This window comes from Rhinatrema bivittatum, chromosome 12 (assembly GCF_901001135.1).
Source record: "Rhinatrema bivittatum chromosome 12, aRhiBiv1.1, whole genome shotgun sequence".
Classification (NCBI taxonomy): Eukaryota; Metazoa; Chordata; class Amphibia; order Gymnophiona; family Rhinatrematidae; genus Rhinatrema; species Rhinatrema bivittatum.
In genome coordinates, this window is record NC_042626.1 from 50080500 (window position 1) to 50102564 (window position 22065).

Here is a 22065-nt window from a genome sequence, read left to right on the forward strand (position 1 = left end):
CTCTCACATGAGAGTGGGTGAGAAGGTGTTTGTGATGAATCTGAGATGAGAGGTTTTCTTGGTTGGAGGGAATGAATAGGAGTTCAGTCTTAGATGCATTGATGACCAGATTTAGACTGTTGAGGAGATTAGTGATGGCTTGTAAGCTGTTGTTCCAGAGTGCGAGGGATTTGTTAATAGATTCTGTTATGGGAATCAAAATCTGAACATCGTCTGCGTAGATGTAGTGAATGAGGTTAAGACTAGTTAACAGTTGGCAAAGGGGAAGGAGGTAGATATTGAAAAGGGTAGGTGATAGGGATGAACCTTGTGGTACGCCAAGAGCGGAATTTGTAGATGGTGATTCCTTATTGTTGATTTTGACTTTAAAACTCCTGTTACTGAGGAACGACTTGAACCAATTGTGGACTGTTCCCGAGATGCCTATGTCTGAAAGGCGATTCAAGAGGATGAGGTGGTTGACGGTGTCGAAAGCCGCCGAGATGTCTAGAAGGATTAGGAGAAAGGAGTGTCCTTTGTCTAGCCCCATAATAATATGGTCTGTTAGAGATATGAGTAGGGTTTCAGTGCTGTGAGATTTGCGGAACCCATATTGGGAAGGGAAAAGTAAGTTGTGATCTTCTAGATAATCAGAAAGCTGGGTGTTGACCAATTTCTCAGTGAGTTTGGCTAAAAATGGTAGATTCGAGATAGGGCGGAAATTAGCCAGAACACCAGGGTCTAGGTTATGTTTCTTGAGGAGTGGTTTCAGGGAAGCGTTTTTTAGACTATCTGGGTAGAATCCTTGAGTTAAGTAGCAGTTTATGATTTTGGTTAAGGGACCAGAGATTATATTTGGGATAAGTAGCAGTAGCTTGGAAGGTATGTTGTCCGATGGGTGGCTAGATGGTTTTTGCCTTTTGAGAATGGATTCGATCTCTTTGGTCGATGTTAATTCGAATTTGTCGAATTTGATTCCCTTAAGAATGTAGGTGTTATCGAATGAGGTGGTGTAGTCAGTCTTGGTTGGAAGGAGAGCAAGTGTATTTGAAATCTTCTGCTGAAAGAATAGGGCTAACTCATTTGCTTTGGTTTGAGCTTGTTCGTCAGGAATTGATGGTGGTAGAGACTTTGTTATTTGAGAGACATATGCAAAGAGGGTTTTTGCATCAAATTGGAGATCATGGATTTTATTACCGAAGTATTCTCTTTTTGCTTTTAGAATTGAAGTCCTGTAGAAATGTAGAGTTCCTTTGTATGACAGTAGTGTAGTGGTGGAAGGTGCTTTGCGCCATTTATTTTCTTTGTGGCGTAATTCTTGTTTTATCCGTTTGAGTTCGCTGGAGAACCAAGGTTGATTTCCTTTTTTTGTCGTGTTGCTTAGTGTTGCTTAGTTTCGTGTTGCTTAGTTTCGTGTTGCTTAGTGTTGCTTAGTTTCGTGATTGTTGCATTCCGGACAGAGGAGGCAACAGTGGTCGCAGGGGCATCAGTGGACCCCCAGGCACCGGCAGCATGGGGAGGACACCAAAAAGGACTCAGAGCACCGGCAATTGCACCCTATGATCCACCTCTTCCTGGAAGTCTGCCGAGGACAGAACAAATGGAGGCGGGGGAGGTGTCACCAGATCTCCTTCAGAGCCCTGAGGGAGATCAGTACCCAGCACTGGCATCAGTGGGGATTGCCTGGGACTCCTGGGTTTGATGGAGATCGATGCCTTCTCTCCAAGGGGGTCAATTTGGGGGCATCAAAGCTGGTGCCGACCCAAGCCCGGCGCCATGCGAGGACTGTCACCGGTGACTATGCTTCTGTGACCTCCCACAGTGCTCAGCCCGGTCTTTCCCTGGTGCTGAGGATGGAATGATTCAGACAACCTGGAGCATGAAGACACTGATGACAGCTGATCGCCCATCCCTCTCTCCAAAGGGGGAGTGGACAGCGAGGGTTCGGTGTCCGAGGCGCCATGGGGAACCGATGAAGTCGATGCCCCCAACCCCAGTCAAGATTTCAGATTTTTTGGAACCAAGGACTTTTTCCATCTTATCCAAATTGGGCGTGATGGCCTTTGGGGGTCATCTGGTCGCAAAAACACCCCCAGACGTCATGCAATGCCCCCAGGCACAGGATACAAACCGCATGCGGGTCTCTGATGGACATGGTCCGCAGACACAGGGGGCACCGGTGAAAACCCGACACCATAAGCAAAAAGTACTCATTGAGCGGTTGGTGTCCAGTGGTCACCAAGAGCAAGGCACACCAGGAATCTACCGCAGAGAAGGAAAATAAAAAAAATCTTACCGCATCACATAACTACCAGGCAGGGAGAAGGGGGACCCCAACGCAGGCAAAGTTGGAACTGACCGAGATTCTGAAAACACTGTGGAAAAAGCAGAACTTCACAACCATGAGACGATGGCTCCACAGAAAAGAAGAAGCTGAAGGGGGACCCCATGTGGATGCATGGATAGTGGCATGCTGGGCATGCTCAGTGTGCAAGTTAAAATCTCTTGAAACTTTGACTTACGTTTTCCATGCCTGGCTGCATCTGATATCACCCATGTGTGAGGACTACCATCCTGCTTATCCTAGAAGAGATATACCCATGCCAGAAATGATATTCAAAATTGATGATTCAGAAGAAATGAAAACATCTCAGTGAACCTGGAAGATGTATTAGGACAAACTAAAGAGTAGCACCTGGACTTAGAGTGCTGATAGAACTGAGAAATGAAATTGCAAACCAGCCATTAGAAATGTGTACGCTTTCAGTTACATCATCCATGGTACCTGAAGACTGGAGGGTTGCCAATGTAACACCATTTTTTAAAAAGGGATCAAGGGGTGATCCAGGAAATTACAGACCAGCGAGTCTGACATCTGTGCTAGGCAAAATTGTAGAAAATCACAAAGAACAAAATTGCTGAACATATAAACATAGTTTAAAGGGACAAAGCCAACATGGATTTAGCCAAGGGAAGTCTTGCCTCACAAATTTTCTACATTTTTTGAGGGCATAAACAAACATGTGGATAAAGGTTAATCAGTTGATATAGTGTATCTGGATTTGCAGAAAGTATTTGATAGTCTCTCATGAGAGACTTAGGAAATTAAAAAGTCCTGTGATAGGGGGCAGTGTCCTACTGTGGACTGCCAACTGGTTAAAAGATAGAAAACAGGGTAGGGCTAAACGGTAAATTTTCCCCAATGGAAAAAAGGTGAATAGAGGAGTGCCCTAGGGACCTGTTCTGGGACCACTACTTTTTAATATAATTATAAATGACCTGGAAATGGCAACGAATGAGGTGATCAAATTTGCTGATGATGCAAAATTATTCAAAGTTATTAAATCGCGAGAGGATTGTGAGAAATTGAAAGAGGATACTGAAAAACTCACATGCAAACGGCAAATTTAATTTAATGTGGACAATTGCAAATTAATGCATGCAGGGAAGAGTAACTCAAATTATAGCTACATAATGCAAGGTTCCACATTAGCAGTCACCACTAAGGAAAAGGATCTAGGTGTTATTGTTGAAAATACATTGAAGTCTTCTGCTCAGTCTGGAGTAGCAGCCAAGAAAGGAAATAGAATGCTAGGGATTACTAGGAAAGGAATAGAGAATAAAACAGTGCAAGTCATAATGCCTCTGTATCGCTCCTTGGTGCAACCTCATCTTGAGTATTACATGCATTTCTGGACACTGGATTCCAAAAAAGAGAGCAGAATTAGAAAAGGTACAGAGAAGGGCAACCAAAATGATAAAGGGATGGAAAATTCCCCTATGAAGAAAGGCTAAAGAGGTTAGGATTCTTCAGCTTGGAGAAGAGATAGTTGAGGGGGGGATATGATAGACTGTAAAATGAGTGGAATGGAATGAGTAAATGTTAATCGTTTACTCTTTCAAAAAGTACATAGACCAGGGACAGACACAATGAAGTAACTAGGTAATACATTTAAAACTAAGAAAATATTTTTACACTCAATGCATAAATTAAGCTCTGAATTCTTTCCAGAGGACGTGGTGAAAGCTATTAGTATAGCTGCATTTAAAAAAGGTTTTGACAAGTTCCTGAAGGAAAACTTTATTAAACCATTAAGGTGGAGTTGCAGAAATCTACTGCTTTTTCTTGGGATAAGCAGCTTGGAATCGATCTACCCCTCGGGATCCTGCCAGGTACTTGTGTCCTGGTTTGGGCACTGTTGGAAACAGGATACTGGGCTTAATGGACTTTTGTTCTGGCCGAGTATGGCAAGTCTTATGTATTAGGCTTATTCAACAAGACTCCAGTTGAAGACAGATACAGAATGGCAAAAATCGCTTTTTGAACCAGTAGTTTCCTCCTGCTCCTTTGAGCTTCTAGTTCAACTGAAAACAAGATTGGGATTTGATGTTTTGAGTCTTAATTCACAACTAAATAGGGATTCCCCCCCGCCCCCCATAATCTACTTTAGTCCAATCATAGTCACGATGGTCTTTGCTCAGGAGTTATGCACTAGGACTCCTCCCCAGACCCCGAAATCAAGTGCCATAAATCAAGACAACAGGTATGTCTGGAAGATTGGGCATCCAAATGGCAGGTTAAACTTAATGTGGACAAGTGCAAAGTGATGCAGATAGGGAAAAATAACCCATGCTGTAGTTACATGATGTTAGGTTGCACATTAAGAGTTCCCACCCAGAAAAGAGATCTAGGCATCATAGTGGATGATACTTTAAAATCAACGGCTCAGTGTGCTGTAGAAGTCAAAAAAGCAAACAATGTTAGGAATTATTAGGAAGGGAATAGTGAATAAAACAGAAAATGTCATAATGCCTCTGGCTCCATGGTGAGACCACATTTGACCGCATCTCAAAAAAGATAAAAGCTGACCAAAATGATAAAGGGGCTGGAATGACTCCCCTATAAAGATAGGCTAAAGAGGTTAGGGCTGTTCAGCTTGGCTGAGGGATATGATAGCCTATAAAATCATGAGAGGACTAGAACAGATAAATATGAATCGGTTATTTACTCTTTCAGATAATACAAGGACTAGGGGGCATTCCATGAAGTTAGCAAGTTGCACATTTAAGACAAATCTATTTCAATCCAAAAGGACTGGAGTTCATTGCCAGAGGATGTGGTTGGGGCAGATAGTGTAGCTGAGTTTAAAAAAAGGTTTGGATAAGCTCCTGGAGAAGTCTATAAACTGTTATTAATGAAGTTGACTTTATGAATAGTCACTGCTTATTACCGGCATTAGTAGCATGGAATCTATCTAATGTTTGGGAGCTTGCCAGGTACTTGTAACCTAGATTGGCCACTGTTGGAAACAAGATGCTGAGCTTGATGGACCCTCAGTCTGACTTATGGCAGATTTTACGTTCTTATGTTCTGTTGCAGAATGAGCACAACTCCCTTGCCCCAGAAGATATGAGCGCTTCCTCCACAGCATCCTTAGCCTAGGCTGACTTAGGGTGCAGAAGATTTGATCCAGGAATCAAACCAGATCTCTATACCTGGCAGCCCACAGCACTACAGCTGAGCTGGCCCAAACACTTTAAGGAGATCACATCCTAATTAGTGCTGCTGTGCACAAATTCAGATTATGGCAATTTGAACACTGGCCTTTAAAAAACCCACGTGAAAGGGGGAATGCATTTTTCAATTTTATTTATATACATGGTTTCTAAAGCTTTCATGCATGGATTGCCAGGCTAATCATCACTAATACATAAAATATGATTATACAGAAATGTACAAAAAGTAAATAGTACAATACAAAGAAATATTTACTTATTCCTTAATCGCTCTGTAAGCATTTACAATACACCATGGCAGCCATTTTAGGGATAATTCAGACAATTTTGGCCATGACCCCATACCTAGCTTCGTCCCCCAGGGTTACAGCAACCTCAGGCTTTTGGATTAGATGAAAGCCCCACAAGAGGTCTCCGGAGATGGGAATCAGATCATTAGGCAGATGCTCTTCCTCCCTGCCCCAACACGTCACCCACAAAAATTGAAAAGAGAGGAACTGCCAGAATTTCCATGAACTTCAGAAGTGGCCCTGGGAGAGAAGGCAGTGGGTATTTTAAAACTTCCACCACAGAAAATGTCAATTTGATTGCAAATACATTTAAGGATAATGCACCTAAAATCAGGGATTTCCGTTTGCAAAGAAATATCTCTAAACGGTTTTAAGAACAAGTTGGGTTCTTGCCAGTCCCATTTTCCAAGTCTGTCTTCTTTTTGGCATAAAGGCAACTCAGACTACTAATTTATATTACATTGGTTGCTCCCTGCTGTTTCTCAGGATACCTGCTGTCAGCAATGTAAGGCAGGGGTATGCCAATTTGTTTTAACAGGAGACTGAATTATCTCTACCATGGAGGACTGATAGCAGGGTTCCCAACCTCAAACAGCCAAGAAAGGACTGTCCTCCGACCATACAGCTCACCTCCATCACAAAGCTCAGCAACATACAATGTGCTCTTGCTTTTTGAGGCAAAAAGCTGACAAAAAATAAAAGGTTTGCATACACAGGAATGAATGCAATGCTTATTTCCAAACCATGGCCCATCACGTTTATTCTGCTAATGGGTTAAAGAACCACAAACTTCCTCACATTCATTTTGCAATGCACTGTGAACCTCACAACTTGCTCAATTCAGCTTCAACAATGTGAGTACGACCTGTCACTTGATTTTACTTCTTAAGATCTTATGCCCTTTTCCTGACCCTAACCGTAGTGAACAGATAAAAAGCTACCTGAACCAAGCAAATCAATTTACCATTCCCCAACAATCAAGATTCACATGAAGCTAAACTACTGAGAAAAATACAGGAACAACAAGGAGGCATTTGCCACATCTAAATCACTAAAACATGATACAAATCCTTTATTAAAAGGGTTCTCAACTTAAGCAGATTTTTTTTTTTTTTTTTTTTTTTAGCATTTTTGGAAAAGCTTTTTTTTTTGGTTTCAATATGCTTTGCTTGGTAAATATTACCAAGACCACTTTAGTGTGCCAAGAGTTTAAAATTACAAACTTCCCAATCCCTGGATTTTGTGGCAAATAGCAAGGCTACTCAAAGACTTTACCAACGTGCCCAGCATTTAGAGTAAGACGCTTGTATCATGTGATTATCTAGCTGAAGAGTGGCTTTACAAATTAGGATGTGCTGCTTTCATCTTCTAATAGCCAGGGAGGAATCACTAACATTAACAGAGGTGTGTGCAGTCCGCTTTCTTCCATTTTCGTGTTCTGTTCTGGATGAAACTCCTTGGATGTTCTTTGGTGCAGTGACAAGGACCATCCTGTACAAAACTATTCAAACCCCTACTCACTAAGAAAAGTGCCAAGCCTTAAAATATCAAACGCTTTCTACCTTGGCCACCACATTCTTTGCCATGCTTTCTTACTGGAGACAGATGGAGACATTGGGACCATTTGTTGCATAGGCCAGCTCCTCTTTATGGTTTATGTTCTAATGCCAAACATTAGGAATGGCAATTGGGCAGTGGCTCTGGTACTTTTGATAGTCACCTATGTGCTAGGCAAATTTCTAGCAGCTGGAGCTGTATGGTTTCTAGGTTTCAAAAAACTCCTTTGGTAGATGTTAAAGAAAGGTACCTGTGTGCCAGCTTCACCATAATTAAAACTCAAAAGATGAACCCAAAGCAGACCTGGAGGTTTACAGCAGAACCAGAGCTAGGCTGCTCCAGCGAACTGTACTAACTGCTGTTCTCCAGCCGTCTGAAAATAATTTTTCTTGAAAAAAAAAAAAAGTTAGACAAGAGTGGATGGGCTTTTCTGGCTTACTCTGGACAGACTACACGTTACAATCAGGAGACACAAACTGGGTGTCTACTTTCAAACTCTAAATACTGTGGGTCAGATTTTCATCTTAGGCCATAAAGTGCTTACTGAATGCATAGATCCCAAACTGGTCAACTGATGGGCTGGGGGTCTAGCAATTATATACAAGCCCTGTGCAGAGACTCTTACCCTTTTCACTGCTGAGAGTCTGGTCACCATCCCTCAGAATTTGGTCCTCACTTCACCTAGGATTACATAGCCTATAAAAAAGCTCCAAATGCCAGGCAATACTGGATTCTGAAGGTCCGCATACATCCTGCTAAGAGGCAGAAGGACTGACAGGTGTTTGATTCTACTGTGTGACTTCAAAAGTTAAGTCTCCTGGGATATACAGTTGTTAACGTGCATATACAGTTATTTACAAAAGCAACCTTTGGCAATGAGCAGTAAAGCAGATTACTGCAAATAAATGTCTTTAAAATGACAGCTGCAAAAGGATTGCATGGTAGTAGGCACTTGCCTGACAAGAACATTCAAGACTACAAAAAAGGACAAAAACCCCTAAAGTTACAGAAAGCCCATTGTCCTTCTTAATGCATGACATTAGAAGAAAAAACAACATGTGAAGAGACTGGAAACAGGTACAACTCACCAAAGAACCAAAAACATAAAACGGATCAAGGAAATAAAACTATACAGAGCAAGACATGAAGAAGCAACAAGTTAGAAATACACCACTATAAAATGGCTGCTAGGGTGCTGTCAACGTCAACTCCAGCAAGCTGTGCAAAGTTATCACATGGGTGAAGGTGTGCATTCTGGGGTTAATTCCATGTCGAATGTAAGTGACTCTGTAAAAGAAACAGAAAAAAGGAATTAGTAATTGCAATACATCTGGACAGAATTACATAAAATGGTCCTCAAGCTCATTTTTTGCAAGGGTTTGAAAGAGAATGCGACTGATTTTATGCAGGGTTGGTGAGAGTATTATGATTTTTCACTCTGCCGAATAGTTAATCATGTCCTCTCTCTTTCTCCTCACCTCTATATTCCTGCATGGCCATGTGTGTCCTCACGTGCAGCTAAGAGACCTGGATCAGTCTCTGCTCTATTAACATGAGACCACCGATCAGCCCCCTTACAACACTGCAGGAGTTGCCAGATTTTATTTGCTCCGATTACTGCATTTTTCTTTCATTTTGCTTGTTCCGGTGCAGCTATGTGGGCCCCACCCTCTTCAGGAAACTCCAGCTTTGCCAGGTTGTGTCCTTTTATAATCCAGCAGTTTCCTCCTGCCCCTATGGGTTTCAGCTCAGTGGGAATCTGGCAGCCATTAGCCTTCTTTCGTAACTATCTTCTCTCCTCTCAATGTACTGTAGTCATCAGTGCAGCAACAGTTCTTGTCTGGGGGACCATGCACCAGGGGCTCCTTCTGGAATCCTGCATTTATAGGTCCTAACAGCAGACTATGAGGCATTGCCATTGTGGGATGGACTCCCTTCCCTGCAGCTCCGGCATCCTCAGCCCTGGCTGAGCAGAAATTAAACCCAGATCTCTTCCACATAGCAATGCTACACCATCACTGGGCTGGTCCTGCTTTGCCAGTTTTGATGACAACGTACATTAAAGCTTAAGCAACAAGGGCCCCACCGGCATTACAACCCAGGTAACAGTACATTTTACTGTTCTGAACACAGTTTCTGAAAGGCTGATCACACCTGTGCGCACACCAATGAATTTGCTGGCACTTTTTGCCCTTTGACCCTATTGAAAATGATCTTATCCTAACAGATCAAGGTGATATTCATTGAGGATGGGTGCCAGGCCCATGTTTCACCTTCCCCCTAACCCCCCCCCCCCCCCCACCCAAGTCTGACCCCGATTGGTGAACTTTGACGGTCATTGTTGCTTCCAGATAGACTGAATCAATCCAACTGCTTTGTTACACAAGTTGAAAAGCAATAAGGCAGAAAGACAAATGCTCTCTCTGGGATGGAGGAGGTTCTTGATTACTGTAGTGATTAAGGTAATTAGTTGGTTCCTGTGGCACAAACAGCGCATCTCACACAACCATAACCAGGGAGAACCTGGCTTTTTGCAATGAATTAAAAACTTGGTTGTTCTCTGTGCAGTTAAGGTAAATAAGGAAACTGATGGTTGAGTGTTAATTCTGGACTGCTAGTTTTTGATGTTTTTATTTGTGATGTGTACTTACTAAAGTTTACTTTTTATATAGACATGAAATGTAAATTTGTACACTGTTTTGGGCAGCTGTTGGCTGGAGAGGTGGTTTATAAATATAATGAAATAAACTAACAAACCAACCTGGAATTCCCTCTAATTTTCTGTTGGCCATGCCCATCACTCCCCCCCCCCCCCCCCATTCCAAGAATCCTCTTAGCACACAGTTCTTCTGGGAAGCTCTTCACACTATCCTCCCAAATCCTACTCCATTTCCTCGGAGATTCCTTTTGCACTACCTTGGCTGACCTGTCACCCCCCTGCCCCACAACACCTTGTGTCCTCTGTGCTCCTACTCACATCTTCCAGACTAACATTTCAGAAGGAAGGTTCTACACACTTCCCTGTGGACTACTGTGCATCACCCAACTCTGGAATTCATTGCCAAAGGATGTGATTAGAGCAGTTACTGTAACTAGGTTTAAAAAGGTTTGCATAAGTTCCTAGAGGAGAAGCCCATAAACTGCTATTAATCAATAAGGAACAGTAGCTTGGGATCTATTTAATGATTGGGTACTTGTGGCTTGGATTGCCACTGGATCCATCAAGCCCACAGGATGCTGATCCAGTATGGCATTTCTCATGCTCTTGCAAGTCTAATAGACATAAATGGCCTGCCAATGTTTACTATCCGGTTACTACTAATACCCTAACAAATATAAGACCGAAAATGCCACAACAAAAAGGCCAAATTACTAACATACAACTCCTGCTTCTTATACCGAACTGGAAAGTCTAAAAAGACTATCCATAGTCATGGTTTTAAAAGTCCTTGCCAAGAACCCTTAAATACATGCATATATCAAATGCTTTCACTCCTGCTTGGAGTTAGGAATGCCCAGCTACTTTCTCTGTATGGTGCTTCTATACCGCCCTTATCCACCAGGAAGTGATGTCCTATAATGCTGAAATAATATGGCCTTAAACTGAGGAAATATTTTTTTATATTTAACACATTTTTTTTATTGTCACATTCAAAAATAACATTCACATCCGTAGTCATATTAGAAATACGAAATAGGTACATTGGAACTTGGACATGTTAACACTACGATGCGGAAAGCACGACAATTATTAAATTAACTAACGATACCAATAAAGCATATTTGTATAAAGCTCTATTCGAGCAATGTATACCTCCCCTTCCCCCATCCTTCCCCCCCCCCCCCCAAACTGAGGAAATTTAAGATATGCCCCCTGTCTACTTTTCAAGCAGACCCTCCAAAATTAAGTCTTAGAAAATGAATTCATAACCACCCCACGAGACTCCAGTTTTTGCTCTGAAGTGCCCTGGATACTGAAATCAACTAAAGCAAAGATCACTGCAGATTTGCTACAAATTCAGCACTGCTGCTATAACACCACAAAGTTTAACTGTGTGTTTATTTCTGGCAACAAAATGTGACATGGACATTAAGAAAACTCCCCCAAAAAACCCAAAACCCCAAAGCCTTACCAAATGGACCTGATCCTGTAGCTTCGTTCCCTTCTGCATTATGTCCAAATTGCATCAATGAATCTAAAGTGCGGGGGGACATGGGCAAGTCAATGGTACTACTGCAGGTGGTCCTACACAGACAGGGGGAAAGGAAAAAAAAAAGACACAAAACAGTCCTCTATCAAAATTTGCCTTCAGATGAAATAAAAAATGGTAGAAACAGAAAATCAGGCATCCACTTTCCTCCTCTTTAAATGAGCAAGAAGTCCATCAAGTTAACAGGCATATCTGAAATACTTACGGTGTTACGCAGATAAACTTGGTCTTTAAATAGGGGGCAGTACCTGTAAAAAAAAAAAAAAAAAAAAAGTTGTATTTATCAGGAATAGCAAGAAAGACCTTGCAGCAGTAAAACACCAACTGCTGTAAATGATCGTTTCATTTTCCTAAGGATAATACAACCATTCTCTTCAGAATGAACAGCAGCAGAAAAAAAAATCTCAACATAACGCTTACAAGTCAATCGAAACAAAAGATAAGCAGGTATCATAAGACTCCAAGTGAAAGAAGCCAGATTAGAAAAAATTACATATATAAAGCAAATTCTCAGAATGAAAAGCAACGGACTAATATCTTATGCAATAACCACAAAAAAAGAGAAAGACAAGAAATTCCATGCAGAGCAAATAGAGCCCACTTCCTAGAATGTGCATTTCCACTCATATACAAGGATCCAAAAACCCCCAAACATCTCCTTGGATTCCCTGCCATGTCCTGAAAATTAGGTGTGGGAGAAGGAGGGGGAGAAGTCTGATTCCTCCAAACAAGTATGGGGAAGTTCAGATTGAGGAGTCAATTTGTCAAGATTTCCTGGATCGGAAAAGCTATAAAATCACCTTATAAAGAATGGCTGACGAAGATGAACACCTCCTAAAAGTGCCAGCATTAACCCGAGTAACCTTTAGCAATAGATCCTAAACCTAGTCCTCCAGAATCTTTCCAGTAGATCTGCCCTTCCAAGATAGCTACAATGACTATTCAGGTGATATCTGCACACTTTTGGTTGAAGAACCAAGTTCATTTGTGTAGTTTGATTACCCTAAAAACCAGACCTGCTAGGGGAATTCTGGAAGAGTCAAGTTCAGAAACCTCTGCTTTTTAGGTATGTTGTTTCTGTAGAGCAAAGTTGCTGGCCTGTAATAGGTGTTCTCTGAAGACAGTAGTTTAGTTGCTTTGGAATGTCTTAGAGGCGAGATTGAGGGTGCAGCTCTGGCAGCGCGCCCTGATGTGGTACGTTTTCTTTGAGGGGCGAAGCACTTGAATCCTCTGGTCTGTTCCATTTGTCCTTCGGGGAGTCTTAATTTGGTGCGCCACACATTACGTGAACCTCCCTTTGAGCCCCTCAAGGCGGCCATCTTAAAGGATTTAACTCTCAAGACTGTGTTTTTCGTTGTTATCTGCTCCACTAGGAGGGTCTCAGATTCAAACCCTCTCCTGTAGGGAACCTTTTCTACGGATTTCCGATTCCTGCGTATTGCTCAGAATGGTTCCATCTTTTCTTCCGAAGGTTGCCTCAGCCTTCCACTTAAAATCAATCAGTGGAATTTCCAGCCTTTTCTACTATCGAACGGGATGCTCCTCACGCTAGAGAATTGAAGCATCTAGATTGTCAGGAGAGTTCTTTTGCATTACCTTGAGGTCACCAATGCCTTTCAGGTTTCGGATCATCTTTTTGTTCTGTGGAGTGGTGCTAAGAAAGGTCATAAGGCATCTAAAGCTACCATTGCCCATTGGTTGAATGAGGCCATCGTTTCTGCTTATAATTGTTGCGGAAGGCCTGTTCCGGACGGTTTAAAAGCTCATTCGATCCGGTCACAAGCTGCTTCTGGGCAGAGCCAGTTGGTATCACCCAGGAAATCTGCAGAGCAGTGACTTGGAAGTCTCTGCACACTTTTGCCAGACCCCACTGTTTGGACGTCCAGGCACTGGATGTCAACTATTTTGGAAGCAGTGTCATTCAAACAGGACTCTCCAGGTCCCACCCCAGATAGGGAAGCTTTGGTACATCCCAGCAGTCTGGACTGATCCGGGTACGTACAAGGAAAAGAAAATTGGTTCTTGCCTGCTAATTTTCGTTCCTGTAGTACCATGGATCAGTCCAGACGCCCGCCCATTGGGAGGAGGGGGTGTCCAGTATTTCTTTTTGAGTCCGCTCGTTTTCTGTTCACAGCAATTTGTCCGATTTCCTAGGTGCTGCAGAAGATTACAGATTACTTCTCCTTCTTACATGTACATATAGTTTGATTGGTTTTCTTCTTGTCCTTGCTTGATCTGACCTTTGTTTAAATACGTTGCTCTGCTTTGGTTATGTTAATACTGAAGAGATGCAGGTGGCACACCAGATTAAGAGGAGGTGCTCTTCAAGTTTTTCTGTCTCCATCTGCTGGAAGGGAGGCAAAACCCAGCAGTCTGGACTGATCTGGGTACATAAAGGGAATCAGTTACTTAATCTAATAGAAGGACTAGGGGGCACTCCATGAAGCTAGCAAGTAGCACATTTAAAATTAATCAGAGAAAATTATTTCACTCAATGCACAATTAAGCTCTGGAATTTGTTGCCAGAGGATGTGGTTAGTGCAGTTAGTGTAGCTGGGTTTAAAAAAAGGTTTGGATAAGTTCTTGGAGGAGAAGTCCATTAACTGCTATTAATCAAGTTGACTTAGGGAACAGCCTCTGCTATTACTGGCATCAGTAGCAAGGGATCTACTTACTTAGCATTTGGTTACTTGTAGCCTGGTTTGGCCACTGTTGGAAACAGGATGCTAGGCTTGATGGACCCTTGGTCTGACCCAGTATGGCAATTTCTTATGTTCTTATGAATAACAGAATGTAAGACATGTAAGTCTTCATACCATTGTATGCTGTAAAGACAGACTATGGTTTAAAATTAGGATTTTCACCTGGATTGGGTTCTTTACAGGATGTTTTGCTTTTTTGACCTATTTTCTTTCCATGTCAATCTTTATTTTTCTGCTACTGTTTCTTCTCAAGGATCTTTGGATGCATTTTCTGTCAAACAAGGTTTCAGGAGAGCAACTATATATGCTTTCTCCAGGTCCTCCACATCTCTCCTGCCTGCCCTGTTCAGTACCATTACCTTTACATGGATTCGAGTCAGCTAACTTCCTAGGAAAATTGATAACACAGAAAATCAACGACTACCTGAGTCTGTGGGTTCAGGATGTTCCTGGCTCTCTGGACGGCAATACTTTCCAAAGGCATCCTCTTTGGGAATGTCAGGGTATAAATAAACGAGGGGAGATACCAGGATGTTCGTGGCATCCATGATTTTGTAGCCCATGATAATTTCTGCAAAAGACATGCTGTTGAGCTGCTGCTTGGTGTATGGCTCCACAGACTGGATTTGTGTTTTTCCTGTTAGGCAGAAAAAAAAATAAGGCTAAAAATCATACAATGTTTAAAACTTAACAATTCGTACTTGCACAATAAATAGAACATAAAACTTAATAGGAAGGGTATATTACCGTACTATGTTGTGCAAGCCCCTATACTGCAATGTAAAACATTTTAATACACCCCCTTCCCAGAGATCCATCCAAAGTGGTGTATAATCTAGCCAACCACAGCATTAAAAAATTAAAAATAAATAAAAACAAACAAAAAAAAAAAAAAAGACATCCAGGGACCACACAGCATACAAGAGAGACAAAAAAACAAAGCCAAGCAACAAAGCCCTAATTACTTCCCAGTCCACAAATCCCCCCCCCCCCCCCATGCTCAGCCACTCGATGCCACATTAACCATGAATATTGTCAAACACTGCCCCCCGCCCCCACCAAACACTTAAAACAGCAAGCAGAGTATAAACAGCCTATTTCTTCTTACACCCTCCAACTGCCCCACAGATGTTATTAAAACCTAAATCTGAGAAATGGACCCCCATTAACACACAATATATCTAAGGTTGCCCTACAAGTAAGCTATCGCATCTCTCCAGGAAAACCCACATCTTTACCTTCTTCCTGAAAGACAATAATTATTTACTATCCATTTGTCCACAATTTTGGGGCCAGCATAGAAAAGCCCAAGCCCTAGTTGCTTTTCCCCATACAGAAGGGTGACTGCAATTCAAGTCCAGGTACATACTAAGCCAATTTGCCAGATTTGAAGGACCCTTGCCCAGTAAAGCATGAAAGATCAGCATCAAAAGCTTAAACTTAGTTTCAGCTTGAACTGAGAGAGAATGTAACTGTCGAAGTCCACATGGGCTTCCCAAAACTGATCTAGCAGCAGCATTTTACAACAGGTGGAGCTTTGAACTTTCCTGGCCAGGATACCCGCACATAAGGCATTAAAACAGTCCATCTACTAGGTCACTAACAGAGACATCACCAATTTAAATGCCTTAATATAATAAAGGAAGAAGGCATTTGACTAATCGCAGACTACAATATATCTCATGAACAACCACCAATATAAAAGACCTCATGCCATAAGCCAAATCTAAGCCTATTCCTAGACATTTTATCTCCAAACTAGGTTGTAGCTTAATCCTCTCCACGATAGGAAAATTGGTTCTTACGCACTAATTTTCGTTCCTGTAGTACTACAGATCAGCAACAAAATGTGTGGCAAAAATTATGCTGAGCAATAACAGTTAAACGGATTTTTTTTATTTTACATATGCACACATCAATTGTGCACAATATTAAATTCCACAGTAAATAATGTATCAGCGAAGGACCCCGACACGGCCGTGTTTCGCATCAGGGCTGCGTCAGGGGGGACCAGAATATTCACAAATCTATAATGACAAAAACATTGTACAGATATTGTGCAGGTAGGCGAACACAAGAGTACAAATATAACTTCAACTGAAGGAGAGAGGGGAGCCAGGTCAAAGTATGTAAGTAACAAACCATATATAACAAAATCATATGAAACAAAAATGAAAATGAAAAACAACAAAACAGGTAGAAAAGGTTAAGATGAAAATTAAAATAAAAACATTTAATAATCAACTTGAATTCCGGAGTGAACAAAAACCAAAATTGAATTGGATCAACAGATTCTTTAGGTACAGGAAGACCAACCATGTGGAGAGATACCTTATACCGAGTAGTGTGGGACAGGATGGAAAACTAAAGTCAAGAAAAGGAAAAGTTTCGCTATATTTCTTGCTCTTTTCCAGAAATCAACAGGCATTTTGTTTGTGTTCACAGAATACAAGTGAGTTTCCTGAGAGACTGTCCTTTTAGTGTGCTCCTGATAGCTGTTGGAGACGGAGTCAGATTTCAATCTGACGTCAGCACAGTACATATACCCGTGCAGGAAGCTCTGCTCTTCAGTATTCTCCTCGCAAAGCAACTGTGGATATATGTACGTCTGGAGAATTTGATTAACTTGGTTAACTTTGTTTAACTTGAATAACTTGAGAAATGTAATCAACTTGTAAACCGTATGTAAACTTTGTTTAACTTGAATAACTTGAGAAATGTAATCAACGTGTAAACCGAAGTGGTATGCACTAGTGCATGAACTCCGGTATATAAAAGCCTTTAAATAAATAAATAAATAAACTTGAACTGGTTGACATGGACTATAGCTGGAGACTGCCAGTGCCCTCAACCGAGAAACACCGACACCCGGTAACTAAGGGTGCCCTAGCTGAAGGGAAGCATGGCTTACCAATGTTTGTCTTGCTCTCGGGAATTGACTCCCGAGGTTTTCGTGCATAGCGGCAGCCATGGGCGGGATACTGAATCCATCTGTCTACACTAAGGAAAACAGAATTATCAGGTAAGTAATTTCTCCATTTCCTAGCGTGTAGCAGTTGCATTCAGGACCAATGGGATGTACAAAAGCTACTCCCGAACCAGGTGTGAGGCTGCCCATGGCCCACTTAGTATTGCCCTTGCGAATGCTGTGTCCTCCCGAGCTTGAACATCCAGGCAGTAGAACCTGGTGAAGGTGTGAATGGAGGACCATGTTGCCGCCTGATAGATCTCGGTGGGTGACAGCATCTTTGTTTCTGCCCAGGACACTGCCTGGGCTCTAGTGGAATGGGCCTTGACTTGTAGCGGTGGAGGCTTGCCTGCCTCTACGTAGGCTGCCTTGATTACTTCTTTGATCCAGCGGGCTATGGTTGCCCACGAGGCCATTTCCCCTTGTTTCTTCCCGAATAGGTGGACGAATAGGTGGACCGTCTTTTGCACAGGTTCTGACCTTTCCAGGTATCTGACTAGGAGTCTGCCGATGTTAAGGTGGCGAAGACAGCGAGATTCTTCCGAGCCCTTGTGCTCATCTGGAGATGGCAGCGAGATGGAAGTGAGAAACCACCTTTGGAAGGAAGGAGGGGACAGTGCGTAGCTGTATGGATCCCGGTGTGAACTTGAGAAAGGGTTCCCGACAGCATAGTGCTTGAAGTTTGGAGATTCGATGGGCCGAACATATTGCCACTAGAAATGCAGTCTTCAAGGTTAGTAGTCGAAGAGACAGACCGCGGATAGGTGTGAAGGAGGCTCCCGCTAGGAAGTCTAGTACTAGATTGAGGTTCCATAGGGGTACTGGCCACCTTAAGGGTGGACGGATCTGCTTAACCCCTCTCAGGAAGAGACATCTGGATGAGCTGTTAGGCTAATGCCTTCCACTTTGGTTCCGAAGCATGCCAATGCAGCCACCTGAACCTTGATGGAGTTGAGGGACAACCCCTTCTGTAAGCCGTCCTGCAGGAATTCCAGGATCGTGGGAATTTTGGCTGTCTGTGGCAGGATATCGTGGTCTTCGCACCAGGCTTCGAATATTCTCCATATTCATATGTAGGTTAGCGATGTGGAGAACTTATGTGCTCGGAGCAAGGTGTCAATCACCGCCCTCGAGTATCTGCTCTTCTTCAGGCATGTCCTCTCAATGGCCAGACCATAAGAGAGAATCAAGTTGGGTCTTCGTGGAGGATCGGGCCTTGCTGGAGCAGATCCCTGTGTGGAGGTAGAGAGAGAGAGGGCTCCCCGTCACGAGTCTTCGCATGTCTGCGTACCACGGCCTTCTTGGCCAGTCCGGGGCTACTAGAAGTACTAGCCCCCTGTGGTGCTGTATCTTGCGGATGATCCCGCCCAGTAGTGGCCACGGGGGGGGGGAGAAATATAACAGGTCTTCCTATGGCCAGATCTGGATGAGGGCATTGATCCCTTAGGATTGTGATTCTCGTCTATGACTGAAGAAGTTGGGACCTTGGGCGTTGGACCGGGTTACCAGGAGATCCATGGCTGGGGTTCCCCAGCGGTTTACTATCAACTGGAAGGCTGTGGTCGACAGCTTCCAATTCCCTGGGTCTAGACTTTCTCTGCTGAGGTAGTCCGCAGTGACGTTGTCTTTTCCCGCGATGTGGGCGGCTGAGATCCCTTGTAGGTTTGCTTCCGCCCATGCCATTAGGGAATCTATTTCCAGGGATACCTGTTGGCTTCTGGTTCCTCCCTGGCGGTTGATGTAGGCAACTGTTGTGGCGTTGTCCGACATGACCGACAGATTTGCCCTGGATTCTGTGACGGAACCGTAGGCAGGCTAGTCTGACCGCCCGGGCTTCCAATCGGTTGATGTTCCACCCCGACTCTTCCTTGTTCCATTGCCCCTGGGCAGTCAGTTTCTGGCAGTGGGCTCCCCACCCTCGTAGGCTCACATCCGTGGTGAGCAAGACCCAGGTTGGTGGAGATAGACTTACTCCCTTGCTTAGATTGTCTTCTTGTAGCCACCATTGGAGCTGGTGGCGAATGGAGTAGTCCTGGGACATCGGGTTCCATCGTGACAGTATGGTGCGCTGTAACGGTTGCATGAGAGCTCTTGCCCACGGGACCACTTCCAGGGTTGATGTCATGAGGCAGAGGACTTGGAGGTAGTCCCATACTAGGAGGGGGGGACCTCCTAGCAGGTTTCACAATTGGTTCATCAGTTTCCTTCTCCTTGTAGGGGGAAGGACGACCTTGTCTTGTTTGGTGTCAAACCAGACTCCAAGGTATTCTAGAGATTGGGAGGGCTGCAGACAGCTCTTGTTTGTGTTGACGACCCTCCTGAGTCTCTCCAGTAGAGTCTTGACTCTTGTGGTCGCCTGGTGACTCATCTGGAGATTTTGCCCTGATCAACCAATCATCCAGGTATGGATGTACGAGGATTCCTTCTTTCCTCAGTATCGCCACCACTACCACCATGATTTTGGTAAACGTGTGGGGGGGCTGTGGCTAGCCCGAAGGGTAGCGCCTGGAACTGGTAGTGGTGGTCCAGGATCGTGAAGCGTAAGAATCGCTGATGCACGTGATGAACTGGAATGTGCAGGTAGACTTCTGACAGGTCCAGGGATGTAAGGAATTCTCCTGGCTGTATCGCTCTTATGACCAAGTGCAGGGTTTCCATGCAGAAGTGTGGTACCCTCAGGTAACGGTTGACAGACTTGAGGTCCAGGATGGGCCGGAACGTTCCCTCTTTCTTGGGGACGATAAAATAGATGGAATAGTGCCCAGTATTTTGTTGTTGCGTGGGCACCAGTGTTATGGCCTTTAGGGTGAGCAATTTGGCCAGTGTGGTTTCCACTGCCGTCCTCTTGGAGGGTGCGTGGCAAGGAGATTTCACGAACTTGCCTGGAGGGATGTTGTGGAGTCCAGATAGTATCCCTCTTGAATGATGGTTAGGACCCACTTGTCCACTGTTATCTCGACCCATTTTTGGTAGAATAGGGCAAGCCTGCTCCCTATGGCTTCTTTCTGTGGATGGGTCGGCTGGGGCCTGTCCCAGAGCCGGTTTCCCTCTTGTTGTGTTTGTTCCGAGAGGACTGGCCCCCTGCCTGTGGGTCAAGGGGCTTGGTATGTACTCTTGTAAGGTCTAAAGTGCTGCGATCCTCTGCCCCTAGGTAAATTGGGGAGAGGGGCGTTGGCTTCTTTTGCGCTTGTCCTCCGATAGCCGAGGTACTGGGGATGTGCCCCATTTGTCGGCTAACTTCTCCAGTTCGGAAGCGAACAGGAGGGCTCCTTTAAAGGGCATTCTCATGAAAGTCGCATCGGCTGACCAACTTCGGAGCCAGAGTTGCCATCTGGCTGCCACTACGGATGAGACGCCCCTGGCTGAGGTGCGTACCAGATTAGAGGTCGCATCCGTGAAGGATTCCGCTGGTTCTAGTCCTTCGCCAGGCATGGCGGCATTCCTGGTCATGGATAAGCAGGCGCGTGTTATCACGGCATAGCAGGCAGCATTCTGTAGTGACATAGCTGATACGTCGAAAGTCTAAGGATGGATTCCAGATGTCTGTCCTGGGCATCCTTGAGTGCCGCTCCTCCCTCAACTGGGATGGTAGTGTGCTTTGTGACCGCACAGACAATTGCGTCCACTTTGGGGAACACTAGTAGATCTTTGGCTGAGGGTTCCAGTGGATTATAGGGCTTCCAGGGCCTGCCCCCCTTTGAAACTGGCCTCCGGGGCATCCAATTCCAAGTTGATCAGCTGTTGTACGGCTTGCAGCAAGGGTAAATGGCTGGAGGCCTGACTGAGCCCTTCTAGGAGAGGGTTCGTCTTTGGTTCCTCTGTGGCACTTGTGCCTGGAATGGCGAGCTCCTTCAAGATGAGAGCCACGAGATCTGGTATCTTGTCTTTGGAAAAGAAACACCTCATGGTTCGGTAAGGTTCCGTTCCTGGAGGTATTTCCCCTTCCTCCAGAGGGTCTTGATCCTCGTCAGAGGTGTCCGTGTCCCCTATAGAGAGGCCTTTGGTGGGGAGGGGGGAGCACGTCACTGGAAGGTCTGGAGGGCCCTGGGAGGCAAGGGTCCTCTGGTGGCGGATGTGACTGTGCCTTCGGTGGCGGTTGCATGTGGACAAAAGAGTGTGTAGACCCTTAAAGAATTCTACCCAGGAGAAGGATCCTGGGTCTAGATTAAAGGTCGATGCATTCCCAGATCTCAAGCATTTTGTGCCTAGCATCCTCCTCCATCAAAAGTTGGAATAGGATGGCCTCCGCCATCATCCTCACAAAACCTGCAAAGGTTAAGACTTCAGGCGGAGACTTCCTTCGCTCATCCAGAGGAGAGGGGTCCGATGGAAGCCCTCAGGGCCCCATCCCCTGTGGTATATAGTGAGGATGAAGGGTCCCTTCATCCTCACTATATACCACAGGGGATGGGGCCCTAGGTGCTCAGCCTACATCCAGAGGTGGTGGCACTGATGGACAGGGAGACTATAAACATTGGCGTCTCCACCTACCCTGGGGGAGTTTCCTCCTCCTCGGAACTGGTGACAACCACTGTATTGGTAGGGGGAGGCCTTGGTACCCTGCTGGGCACCGGTGTTGTCCCAGGAACCAAAATGCAAGCCGGGACTCTAATGCATCGATAAGCACATTGAGCTTCTTCAAAAGCGGTATGAAGATGGGCGATACTGGTTCCGGTGCTGTTTGTGGCACAGGATCGAAGCTCCTTGAATGTTGCCGGTGCCAAAACTGACTGGGAGGAAGGAAGGGTGGCAGACCTTCCTCGGAACTGTGAAGGGGATTGGTGACTGGTACCAGGACCGGTGGAAACAGTTCAGGACCCTGGGCATCGATGGAAGGTGGG

The 22065-nt window shown here is 44.4% G+C and overlaps 1 protein-coding gene across 1 annotated transcript in view; it reads right to left on the minus strand.

The window, feature by feature from the left end:
• Positions 1-6886: 6886 nt before the first annotated feature.
• The window catches only part of STAT3 (signal transducer and activator of transcription 3), a 186441-nt gene continuing 171262 nt past the window's right edge, over positions 6887-22065 (minus strand). Inside the window, exons 22-25 of the mRNA XM_029572565.1 lie at positions 14681-14893; positions 11760-11802; positions 11477-11589; positions 6887-8630 (exon numbers count right to left, since the gene is read on the minus strand). Coding sequence (XP_029428425.1) covers positions 8575-8630; positions 11477-11589; positions 11760-11802; positions 14681-14893 — 425 coding nt within the window. The 3' untranslated portion in view covers positions 6887-8574. The remainder of the gene's footprint in view (positions 8631-11476; positions 11590-11759; positions 11803-14680; positions 14894-22065) is intronic.